Source organism: Centroberyx gerrardi, chromosome 6 (assembly GCF_048128805.1).
Source record: "Centroberyx gerrardi isolate f3 chromosome 6, fCenGer3.hap1.cur.20231027, whole genome shotgun sequence".
Classification (NCBI taxonomy): Eukaryota; Metazoa; Chordata; class Actinopteri; order Beryciformes; family Berycidae; genus Centroberyx; species Centroberyx gerrardi.
This window is the reverse complement of record NC_136002.1, coordinates 29,558,209-29,570,708: the sequence shown is the minus strand read 5'-3', so window position 1 is coordinate 29,570,708 and position 12,500 is coordinate 29,558,209. Positions and strand designations below refer to the sequence as shown.

The 12,500-nt window shown below is 42.7% G+C and overlaps 1 protein-coding gene across 1 annotated transcript in view; it reads left to right on the top strand.

The window, feature by feature from the left end:
- The window catches only part of mark4b (MAP/microtubule affinity-regulating kinase 4b), a 72,065-nt gene that overhangs the window by 35,779 nt on the left and 23,786 nt on the right, over positions 1 to 12,500 (top strand). The window contains 8 exon segments of the mRNA XM_078284114.1: positions 6,979 to 7,027; positions 7,166 to 7,231; positions 9,101 to 9,171; positions 9,698 to 9,754; positions 10,454 to 10,690; positions 11,246 to 11,365; positions 11,920 to 12,016; positions 12,304 to 12,413. Coding sequence (XP_078140240.1) covers positions 6,979 to 7,027; positions 7,166 to 7,231; positions 9,101 to 9,171; positions 9,698 to 9,754; positions 10,454 to 10,690; positions 11,246 to 11,365; positions 11,920 to 12,016; positions 12,304 to 12,413 — 807 coding nt within the window.

Genomic DNA, 12,500 nt, shown 5'->3' with positions numbered 1-12,500 from the left:
CCTCTGAAAATGTCTGTACCTGTGCTATGTGTGTGAAAATGTCCCTAAATATGTGTGCATGTGTGTGTGCCTGTGTATGTATATCTGTGGAAGTTAGCCTTTCTGTGTGTGTGTGTGTGTGTGTGTGTGTGTGTGCGCGCGTGCGTGTGTGTGAGTGTGTGATAACAGGCGGGATAAACTCACAGCCTGACATGGACTCTGGTCTCCTATTGTATTCGCGTGTAATGCCATTATGTGCATTGCTATTGTACGCAGCATATTGTCCCCGGTGTGTGTGTGTGTGTGTGTGTGTGTGTGTCTAATTATATTGTTACTGCTGTATGTATTGTTGTTATTGTGCGAGCGTGTAAAGGGAATAATTAGATAATAAAGGACATGAGGGCGGACAGAGCGAGGGCAGGAGGTTTTCCCACAAGCTCGTCTTCAAAGCAACAGGAATAGAACAGTAGAAGAAGAGAAGTACGTCTTCTTCTTCTCTTCTTCTTCTTCTTCTTCTCTCTCTCTCTCTCTCTCTCTCATCTAACCAACATGTAAGGCTATATTTAATTCTCCCTTATTTAATCGAGCCGAGTCAGACGTTTTTACTATCTGGGTCAAACTGACAGCAGTATGAGTCCCTGAATTAAACTCCAGCTACTCTTCATTAATGATTCAGACGCTCTCATCGACAGACCTGGGAGCTCCAGTTACTCCTGTGCATTAAGGGGATGGAGGAGGAGGAGGGGGGGGGGGGGGGGGGGGGGGGTGGGGGGGTCATATAGTAGGCTTTTATTAGGGCAATGTTGAAGGGCAACGCTCCCAGCAACAGGCAACAAAGGGAGGCGCGGGGTCGAAAGTCTATTCACATGTTCCCCGGTGACAAGCAGGAGAGCGGAGGCAAATCCTTGAGTAATGTCGTCGAAAACATTCTGCAGGGTGTCGACAGTTCGGTTCATTTCTGTTTGTCTTTATATGTGCTGATGTGGTTAAGAGACTGCAGGATGTTCATCAGGTCCTTGAAAAACCTGCAGGTTGAACTGTACGTATCTGAAATGCTTGTTTGGTGCAGATTGTTTTTCCATCTCACATTCCTCTACAATTCAAATTGCTAAATAAGGTAAATTGTGTCACTTTGCAACATTAATGTTAGATCATGTGATTTAGGTTTTGCATATTATTTGTTGGACTTGTTCGTTTCTAAGTGGGCGTAATCCTTTGTTAGCATGGTAGGACTCGCTAAGTGTATGTTGGCAAACTAGGTCTAAGCTAGTTTTCACTTGTTAGCCTTTATTTATCCAGAAAAGATTCGCTAAGAAGTTTCGTTCATCCATGCTGAGCTTCACATTCACACTTGCTAACTTTACATACAGTACAGACCAAACGCAACTACTGTGCTCTATCAAAAGATGACAAGCATCCAAGCAAATTCTCAGTTTATTAAACATTGTTTAAGGGGACCTATTTTGTATTTTATCATTTTTGCCACTTCATTTTGTCATATAATTTGTAATATAATATAGGGTTAGGGTTAGGTTATGTGTATATATATATATATATATATATAATTCATAAGCATATGCTGAGGCTAGCAAGTTAACATTTCTCGTTCAGCCAACCAGAGCTAAAGTCAGCAGCTGTACTTCAGGTGACCTCCGGTAACATTACACACTAGGAACCAACAGTCTCTAGCTTGTTGCCTGAATGTGATTGGTTAATTTGCATAAAATTTAACTTTTTCAACTTTTCTAATCTTGTCACACGTTACTCACATTCACACCTGGGAACTACCCAGTACAAGGCAAGGCACTTTTATTTATACAGCACATTTCATACACAGAGGCAATTCAAAGTGCTTTACACAAGGTATATAAGACATTACAGAAGAAATACAGAATAAGCAAATAAAAAGAGATAATAAAGTCTATAAAAAGAGAGAATAGATAAAGAACTAAAATGCATAAAAAGAGAATAAAGTTACATAGTATAGGTGGTGCAGAACAAAAAAGGTTTGAGCCTGGTTTTAAAAGCATTCAAAGTTGTGGCTCTCACACCGAGCTGCCCCACTGCAGCAGGCGGGGGTCAGGTGCCTTGCTCAGGGGCAAACTGTCAGTAGCTGTATATATATGTATGTATATATATATATATATATATATATATATATATACCATAACATGTGCATAAGGAAGCATTGAGTCTGTTTGAGGGTCTGAGTGTGATGTGTGCCCAGAAGCTGCTGGTGGGACTGAAGCAGAAAGCTGCACACAGTAGCAGACCGTCGCTGGCTGCAGTTGTGTCAAACGTTTCATCTCTGCCGCCATCAATGATGAACTGAGAGCTGGACTGGGCCTCATTCAGAGTTCACACACACACACACACACAGAGGCTTATTCACTGGGGCTACTCAGACGTGGGAGAGAGAGAGAGAGAGAGAGAGAGAGGGGCCTGTCTGTTCATTTGAAACTTTTTTTCTTCCCTCACGTTCTGTCGTTCTTTGTCTTTCACTCTCTTCCCCTTTTCTCTCCGTTCTCGCGGGCCTTGTGATTGGCTGTGGTCGAGAGGAGGAAGTGTGTGGTGCAGCGTAGTGTCGTACAGTAGGGATGTGTAGGGGTTTATTTGAATATGTGGGTTAGACGAGCACTATCCTCATCTCTGTCTCCGTCTCTGTCTCGCCATCTTTGTCTTCTTCGTTCTCTCTCTCTCTCTCTCTTTCTGTCATCCTCTGTGTATTTGTGTGTGTGAGTGAGAGAGAAAACTCGGACACACGGCCAGGATTAACAGGTCAAAGGTCAACAGACAGGCTGGCCAGACACATGTATCAAACACAGTCCCACGCAACACAACACAACGCAACACAGAGTGAGAAAAAGAGAGAAAGGAGAAGGGAGGCGAGAGTCGGTCATTAAGCAGCTTTGTGTAAATCCTCCTGCAGAACAGAAGAGATCAGAGCTGATTAATATTTCTTGGAAGGAAGAGAGATGATGAGCGAGAAAGAGAGGAGGGTAATACTCGGAAATTGATTGGCACTGCCTGAAAGTATAGGGGGAAGAGAAAAGTGGTTGAGGGAAGAGAGGAAACGTGAGGGATGCTGGGAAGGATGAGGCTGCTGGCAGGTGATGTCATCTTTTCAGGAAGAAAACGACCTTGGCGTCGGCTTGGCGACCGTGAATTTTTTCCCGACCTGTAGGGAAACGCAAACACGAAAATTAACAGAATTAGAGTTAGAAGGTTTTCACGTGACAACAGCTATAAGTGACTAGGACTATATATGTGTGTGTGTGTGTGTGTGTGCAGGAGTGTATATATGTGTGTGTGTGTGTGTGTGTGTGTGTGTGTGTATGCCATGTACTTGGCGTTCCATGACTTCCCACAACCCCCTGGGGAGCAGGAGATGCAGGCGCAGGGATTAATACCTGGGTCGGCATGGCAACTGTGACGCGGGGGCCGTCGCCAGGGGGAAAGAACCAGGAAGTGATTTGAAGGGAGGGAGAACAGAAGAAGAAGAAGGCAAGATGGCAGCGCAAAAAAAAAAAAAAAAAAAAGAGAGAGATTGAAGTCATTTTGGTAGCTCAGTGAACTAATGCTGCGTTCCAGAGGGGTGGGAAAGTCAGAAATTCAGATTTTGTACTAGGAAAAATGCTTCAGGATCACATGTAAGAAACTCCAAGGCCAGATTTCTCAGCTTAAATGCAGTTTTCTGACGTCACATTGACATGGCGGCACACACTGTAAACTTTTGACGTGTTTGTAGTCTTCAAAATACATTTAAAGGTGCAATAAGAAAGATTTTTTACTGCTCCATAGCACCAAAAAAGACCATAAAGATAAAGATGTGGGAGAGAGGGAGAGAACGGGACAGACAGAGGTGAGAGAGAGAGAGAGAGAGAGAGAGAGAGAGAGAGGTGGCACAGAGCTACAGTAAAGAGAACGAGCTGATGAGGAAAGAGAGAAGGCTTAAACTTAAATTTAGCAAATTTAATTTAAGACTTTTCAAGCACCCATGGATACCCTGAGAAAGGAAATTTAACAGGGAAAAACAGAGAGAGAGAGAGAGAGAGAGAGAGAGAGCATGGTGTGGGGAAAGAGAGAGAGGAAAGTCATTTGAAAAATGTACATTCAGAAAGTTAGTGACAAGGCAGCAGCATCCAACACAGAGAGAGAGAGAGAGACAGAGGGAGAGAGAGAGAGAGAGAATTAGGTGAACGAGTGTAAAGGAGAGAGGGGGAGGGGGTTTATCCGATAATGCTCCTTACAGCTCAGGTGAACAGCTGATGCACCGTGCACTTAATTCAATTACACACACTCCCGAGGGACGCGCGTACGTGTGTGTGTGAGTGTGTGTGTGTGTGTGTGTGTGTGTGTGTGTGTGTGCATGCAGCTGCCCATCTTAAAAGCATTTCATAGGAAAACTGAATAGAAACTGCTGTCATGAAAGGTTTAAAATAGTTTGCCAGAAACGGAAATATTTCCTGGAATTCTTCTCCTACGCTGTCTTTCTTTCTTTCTTCCTTAGCATAAATTCACATTAATTTCCTAACCGACCGGTTTCCAAATCACTCCGGCTGCGTGTGTCTGACTTTTCATATCAAGTCGAGTTCATTTCAAAATCCTGCATATACATTTTGTAAAGAGAAAAATCATTAAATGTAGTTCGTCAGTCAGTATCTCTTAAATACCGTCGCTCCAGTGTGTAAAAGTGTTCGGACTTTGAGTTCCCTACTCTCCTACAATCATTTGTTTTCATTTTGTGCTTTATTTTGTTCTGTCTATTGTTTTGTCTGTTGTTTTGTCTATTGTTTTGTCTATTGAGTAAATTTTTTTCAGACACTGGAACGCTGGATGTCTCTTCTTGGCACCAAACTCATATTTAAATCTAGAAGTCTGTCTTTATTGTGTTTAACAGTTCAGAACAGACGAGGCTCTGAGCGATCTGGCCAGACTGCAAGTTCCAGTATGTTCTCTGAAGTGTGTGCGTGTGTGTGTGTGTGTGTGTGTAGGTGTGTGTGTGTGTGCGTTGGAGCATGTGCCTTTGTGTAGGAGGACTAAACAGGTCTTTTCCTCAGGGTCTATTGAATACCAGGAATCTGTCTCTGGTGATATCTGTGAAAACATACACACACACATACACACACACACACTGCCTCAGGCGACTGTAAAGTTATGTCATCACGAAGCTGCTGTTACCTCACGGTGAGGAAGCAAATTCCTGGCAAACGTGGCTGAAGGGAACGCAGGTTTTTAAAAGAAAAGCAGACCCTTCTGTCGGAAACGTGAACAACCACAGAAAACATTGGAGGCGTATTGTGTGTGTGTGTGTGTGTGTGTGTGTGTGTGTGTGTGTGTGTTTTGCATGCATGTATGTCTTACTTGGGCAGATTATTCACAGATGTAATGCACAAATTCAACAAACCAGTTTGCCACAGTGGTTTACAACGACTAATGCTCGCTCTGTATCTCGTTTACGCTCTTCCCTCCCTTTCCTTTTTCACATCACACCCTTTCTTTCTTTCTTTCTTTCTTTCTTTCTTTCTTTCTTTCTTTCATTGTGTCTTTCCCTCCCTCTACTCCCCCCATCTCCTCTGCATTGTTAATCTAAACGTGCCTCATTTTTCTATTTCTATTTCTCTTTCCTGTAAACAAACTCTGTCCTTGTGACACACACACACATTCTGTTTTTCATTGTGCACTGTATACACACACACACACACACACACACACACACACACACACACACACACACACACACACACACACACATTGTTGGCCCCGGCTTGGGCTGGTCCATACATTGTCAGTCTTCCAGTCCTCCCAGTATCGGCTCATTTCCCCTCCAGGTTCAGATTGTCTCACCTTGTCACTGATAACGAAATCAAGGATGGATGAATGAATTGATTGCATTTGTCCCTAAAAATAACCTTAAAATGTTTTGAATTGAGCTGACGAAATCCAAAACCATATAAGGTCTTGAATACAATCAAATATTTAAGTTGTAAATACAGTTTCAGTGTCTTCTTTTGTTCAAACTACTTCTCTGGTGAGTTTTCAGCCCGGGCCACACAGACCTTTATCCTAATCGCTGTTTTTCACTCATTTTTGGGGTGAAATTAGACTTCAATTTAATTCCATCTGACATTAAAAAGCTTTCAAAATGTCCCAAACTGAGCTTGAAGCGGCCGTCGCCATGTTCCACAGTGCGAAGCCTCTTTTCCCTGTGTAATCTTTTAAAATGGAGTTTACAGACCAATACATTAGTGTAATTAGACAGAGAGAGGCAGGGTGAGGCAGCAGTCTGGAGCTGTGTGATGGATGGGGGGGGGGGGGGGGGGGGGGGGGGAGCTGGGGGAGAGCGCACCCAGGGGACGAGGCCCCGCTGTCAGCCTCGGACCAGGCGGACGCTCCCTTGGGTGGCGCCGGGCCTGGAGGGGGTCGGAAAGATGAGTGTGTGTGTGTGTGTGTGTGACGACGCGGGGGTAGGGTGAGCGTCTATGTACCAGCTGTGGATCATATGATTTAATAGAAGAACAAGTCAGATGATGAATGAATGACGAATGATTCAAGACGTGGACGGAGGAAAGCGGTCAGACAGAAACCTTGTATCTCGACGAAAAGAGCTCTTATTTTGAAATGCACACCCATGCATTTTTTTTTTTTTTTATTTACAAAATGGGTTTAGATTTGTTTTCATGGCAAAAGTCAACTGTCGTGACAATTACACACGTGCAAACCTTAAATTCAAGCCACAGACTTTCCTCAGATAGCATTTTAAATTCTATTTTTTATCGTCATACTGATATTTTGTTTGTGCCTGGACACAGTTGAGTTAGTGAAATATTATCTATGTTATCTATATTATAATACATTTATTTTTTATAGCGCTTTTCTAAATACTCAAAGACACGTATTATTTATAGATATGTGAGATATGTGTGTTTATATGTAATTGAGACTCAGTCAGATTAATGCAATATCACTATTCATTCTCTTCTGTTTTTTATTTTTCAGCTGTTTCGAGAGGTACGCATCATGAAAGGCCTCAACCATCCCAACATAGGTGAGTCACACTACAGAATCGCTCTGTGTGTGTGTGTGTGTGTGTGTGTGTGTGTGTGTGTGTGTGTGTGTGTGTGATACGGTGTGTTTCCATGTGTGCCTCTGTACTGATATCTCTCTCTCTCTCTGTGTGTTACAGTCCAGCTGTTTGAGGTGATTGAAACGGAGAAGACTCTTTACCTGATCATGGAGTACGCCAGCGGAGGTGAGTGACATCACCGCCGCCTGCATCATCATCGTCATCATCAATAACAACAACATTATCATCATCATAATCGTTGCCTTCATAATCAACATCACCATCATCATTGCTGTTGTAACTGTTTGATCTTGAACTCTTTTCTTTTCATCTAATGGATCAAACTAGAAACATTTCCACTTTTCACTGCTGCTAAACTTTAACTTATTGAAGTCTTGGACGATACCAAGCACCAATTCGATCCACTTTTACTGAACAATATGAGCTGATTTCATTAGTTTGGGGTAACTGGACATAAATGATTGAGTTGTAATCTGTTTTTCTCCAGTTTCATTAGAGAGATCGAACATCCATCACTGAGAAAAAGGCAGAAAGTAAAGTCGCTTTGCTTTAAAGTAATAATCTGTGACATTTTTATGTAATTAACGTCTGTTTTGCTACTCTAAGATATCACTTTATTAATCCCCGTGGGGAAATTCGGGATCTCTCTCTAACACCGATTGATATAACACAACAGTGATCCAACGTATATCATCAGTTCATAAATCTTCTCCACTGTCTGGTAACTCTTTCCTGGGGAAAATCCTCTGCTGCACAGGAAGTGATGCGTTTTACGTTTCCGGTTTGTTTGGAATCAACAGAAGAAGAAGAACTGGGTAGTTAGCATGAGCAGCGATAGCCACCATGGCTGAACAGACAGAGAAAAGAGAAACTCAAACTGCATCAACAGAAAATCCATTTTTCTTCTTCTCTCTCTTTCTCTTCAACATTATTCGCTCTTTTCCCACGCTCCCCCCACTCTTCTATTTTTGTCGCTTCTTTATTTTTCTTTCTTCTCTCCTCTCGATCCCCTAATCCCTCTCCTCCGCTGTCTGTCTGTGTATTGTGTGATCTTTCCTCTCCGTCTCGCTCCCAATGCCTAATAAGGAGCCAGCAGCTAACATGCTGCTCTGCTTAACTTAACCTCAGCCTGCTTCCACTGTTCAGGATCTACAGTGTGAGACCTTAACACACACACACACACACACACATATATGTACGGTGGTTGACTTACACACACATAAAAGCTTTTATCAGAGTTTCCACTGATCATGGAACTTCATGGAATATCATGGAAGTTGGAGAGGTGTTTTCCAGACAGGGAAAGTCTGGGATTTTGATAAATTTTCTGGGGAAGTTGGGGAACATCAAGGAATTTTTCAAATGTGTCTCTTCAAAGGAATATAGTAAAATGTATTTTCCAACTTGTTTCACACATTCATTGCACTACTCTTATTGTTTTACCCCTTTCAGTAGTTTTTTGAGGTCAAAAACAACATTAGTAAAATGGGAAGGAATAACATTTTTTAGGTCGTGGGAAACGTTATGGAAAGTCCTGGAAAAGTCACAGAATTTTCCATCATGTTGGAAAGTTATGCCGATGAGTTTCACACTCATTTATTCATGCAGACACTTTTCTGCTTACACCGCTATTACCAGTGTTGGGGTTGTTAGTGTTAAAACGTAATAGATTACACATTCCTCCTTACTTTTCTTAAAAGTAATGAATAACTTTACTTATTACTCCCTGAGAAAAGTAATTATTTACTCTACTCGTTACATTACTTTTGTGTTACGCCCTAAAATGATTGTGCCAGGCTCACTGTGTTCATTTGGTCAATAAATATTGTGGAGCGAAGTTTCCACTTTCTCCACTTTCTTTCGTTACCCCCAACACTGACTATTACACACACAGATACACACACACACAAAAGCATTTATATGCACTGATGATTTTGTACATCCTAACACACACACACACACACACACACACAGTTTTCATATTACAGCAGACTGTACCTGCAGCTCTCGTCTCACTCAGTCTCTCTCTTGCAGGCGAAGTGTTCGACTACCTCGTGTCCCACGGCAGGATGAAGGAGAAGGAGGCCAGAGCCAAGTTCAGACAGGTCAGTTCACGCTCCGTCCAATCAGACTGCTGCTTCAGACAGGTCAGTTCACGCTCCGTCCAATCAGACTGCTGCTTCTGACTCCATGTGACTGCGGGGTTTGGTTTGCTTGTAACTGGGCGGTGTGAACCACATACGAAAACACAGCAAAGTCGATTTTTCAACTGTGGTTCAGAGCAAAGAAGACGGGTAAGAAATCCAGTCGCACATCTTTTATTGATAATGTTTTGATCCGGTGCGGATGGAGTTCCTCGAGTGCAGACTTTACTCTTTTCTAACAGTGCGTTGTTTACAGTATTATGGAAATACAGACTTACTATGAAGCACGTTGAATTTTCCTTGTGTATGAAATGTGTTACACAAATAAAGTTATTATTAAAGTGCATTTGTTTACTACTGTTTGATGTCTTTCTTTTGCCATGTCTCTCTCTCTCTCTCTCCCTTCCTCTCTCTCTCTCTCCCTCTCTCTCTCTCTCTCTCTCTCCCTCTCTCTCTCTCTCTCTCTCTCTCTCTCTCTCTCTCTCAGATTGTCTCAGCAGTCCACTACTGTCATCAGAAGAATATCGTCCACAGAGACTTGAAGGTGATTGGCTGATTCTGATCCCACCTGGTCCAATAGTATTTGACAAAATAACTGCTTGTTTTAACCCACGCAGAGCGCCAGATGGGTGGGGTTTACCACATCAAGACACAGATCAGATCACAGAAAAATACACTAGATTGACTTTCAGATACTTTCCCGTGATAAGAATAAATATTAAGCAATAAGACACATCATTGTAATAAAAAAAATAATGAAAATGTTCAATAAATGTTCTCGGCTTCAAATGTGTTATTGTGAAAGTTATTGTCTGTTACCGTCTCGTTCATTAAGACTTGACTGTAACTATACATTTTATAATTCTTAATGAATGAGATAATAACAGACAGTAACTTTTAGCTCTTGCAAATAAACTAAAACCACAGTCTTATTCAAGGACGGGATTTTTCAGGGTTTATTTTTCAGGGTTTCCGCTTTTTTTAAAACACAATAGAAATGTGAGATTATAGTTTTCCTGCTTTTTTCCTATTTTTTTGTGTGTTCCTAATTGCATCCCTATAAAGCATTTTATAGCTGTGTTTTGAAAAGTTTCATACCATTTATTGTTATTATCAGTAGTAGTAGGTATAATAGGAGTAGTGTTTGGTTTGTTAGTGAGTTAGTTAATGAATCTGGACCTATATTTTTTAAACCTTTCAAATCCTTCCACTAACGTCCCGCCTCCCTCCTCGTGTCCTGCAGGCGGAGAACCTGCTGCTCGACGCCGACTCCAACATCAAGATAGCCGACTTCGGCTTCAGTAACGAGTTCACCATGGGCAGCAAGCTGGACACGTTCTGCGGCTCCCCGCCGTACGCCGCCCCGGAGCTGTTCCAGGGGAAGAAGTACGACGGGCCGGAGGTCGACATCTGGAGCCTGGGGGTCATCCTGTACACGCTGGTCAGCGGCTCGCTGCCCTTCGACGGGCAGAACCTGAAGGTGGGCGGGGCGCGGAGGAGGGTGTGGAGGAGGGTGTGGAGGGTGGGGAGGAGGGTGTGGAGGGTGGGAGGGTGTGTTGGGGGCTGAAGCAGGTCCTTTGGGTGACTTATGACCCCATTTGAGAGATTTTTGAGTTGTGCAAGACTGGAAGAATGAGGAAGAATGAGTGTGAAGGCAGACTGCAGGAGCTGCTGCCAATGTTTTGCCTTTGTTTTCTTCTTGTTTTTGTAATTGCAGCAACTTGACACTATAAAATTGAGATTTAAGGATGACCCCCACATGCAGCCCACTATGGAAATCCTTGTTCTAATCCAGTGGTTCTCAACCTGCCTGCAGGGAACTTCCAGGAGGTCACAAGATAATTTTGGGGGGTCGCAGGATGATTTATGGGATAGGAAAAAAACATATTTCTACTATACAAATTTATTATCATGTCTATTTTAAGTCTATCTCTTCTACTGAGTCAATGTCTCTGTTGTCCTAACTCATGCTGTATGGGTGTGTGTGTGTGTGTGTGTGTGTGTGTGTGTGTGTGTGTGTGTGTGTTGTGTTCAGGAGCTGCGAGAGCGTGTTTTGAGGGGGAAATACCGCGTTCCCTTCTACATGTCCACAGACTGCGAGGGAATCCTGCGCCGCTTCCTGGTGCTCAACCCCACCAAGCGCTGCACCCTGGAGGTGAGCAGGAAACACACACACACACACACACACACACACACACACACACACACACACACACACACACACACACTGAGTTACAGAACATCAGCGCCATCCTAATGTCTGTTTGCCAATTATATCAAGGTGTACGAATCCTTCCTTGACTCTTCTCCTTCTCGTCTCCTTCGTCTACATTTGCCCTTCAGGACTGAAGTGGATTTAATGAGTGAAGTGTAAACAACAATTTAAAATCTCATTCCAAAGTGACAATAATATAATTTGGATGGAGAGCTTGTGAAATTGTGATGGTCAAGTGTCTCATTTGTGATTACTACAGCAGAATAAAATGGAGCTGATATCATGATTCATTTTTCTGACACACCATACGTATTGTCACATTTTTGTATTGTGATGTATTGAATTTCGATATATCGTCCCATCACTAATTAACACATCAACTAAACCATTTGTAACCCTAACACCTCTCTCTCTCTCTCTCTCTCTCTCTCTCTCTCTCTCTCTCTCTCCTCTCTCTCTCTCTCTCTCTCTTTCTCTCTCTCTCCACTCACCAGCAAATAATGAAAGACAAGTGGATGAATGTCGGCTATGACAGCGATGAGCTGAAGCCTCATGTGGAGCCTGTGGAGGACTACAACGACGCCACCATCGGTGAGGAAAACCACAATACCCACAATGCAACCTGCCATTTTGTTACTAGTCATTAGTAATTTATCTATTACAAGTTATTTAGTTTGTTGTATTCGGCCGATAGCTGGTTTTGTTGATCTGTGGTTCTTTGGCTCCACCCATCAAGGTTTAACTCGACCAATTAGATTATTTTTGCCTCTGGAGCAAATTCTCGCAAATTGTTTTTATTCTCACCCACATATTTCCTGGGTCAGTAGTCCGGTGTGAAGTTGCTGCAGCCGTCTCCAGTGTTTTTCTCGCTGTTCCAGATGTGATGGTGGGGATGGGCTTCACCCGACACGAGATCAAAGATGCTCTGACCAATCAGAAGTATGACGAGGTCACCGCCACGTACCTGCTGCTGGCACGCAAGAATGAGGTAAGACTTAACATCGAAGATCTAAAGGCAAAAAATGCCAAAAAATAATCTTAAAAAAAACCCAACTATATTCTGTGTGTGTCTCTC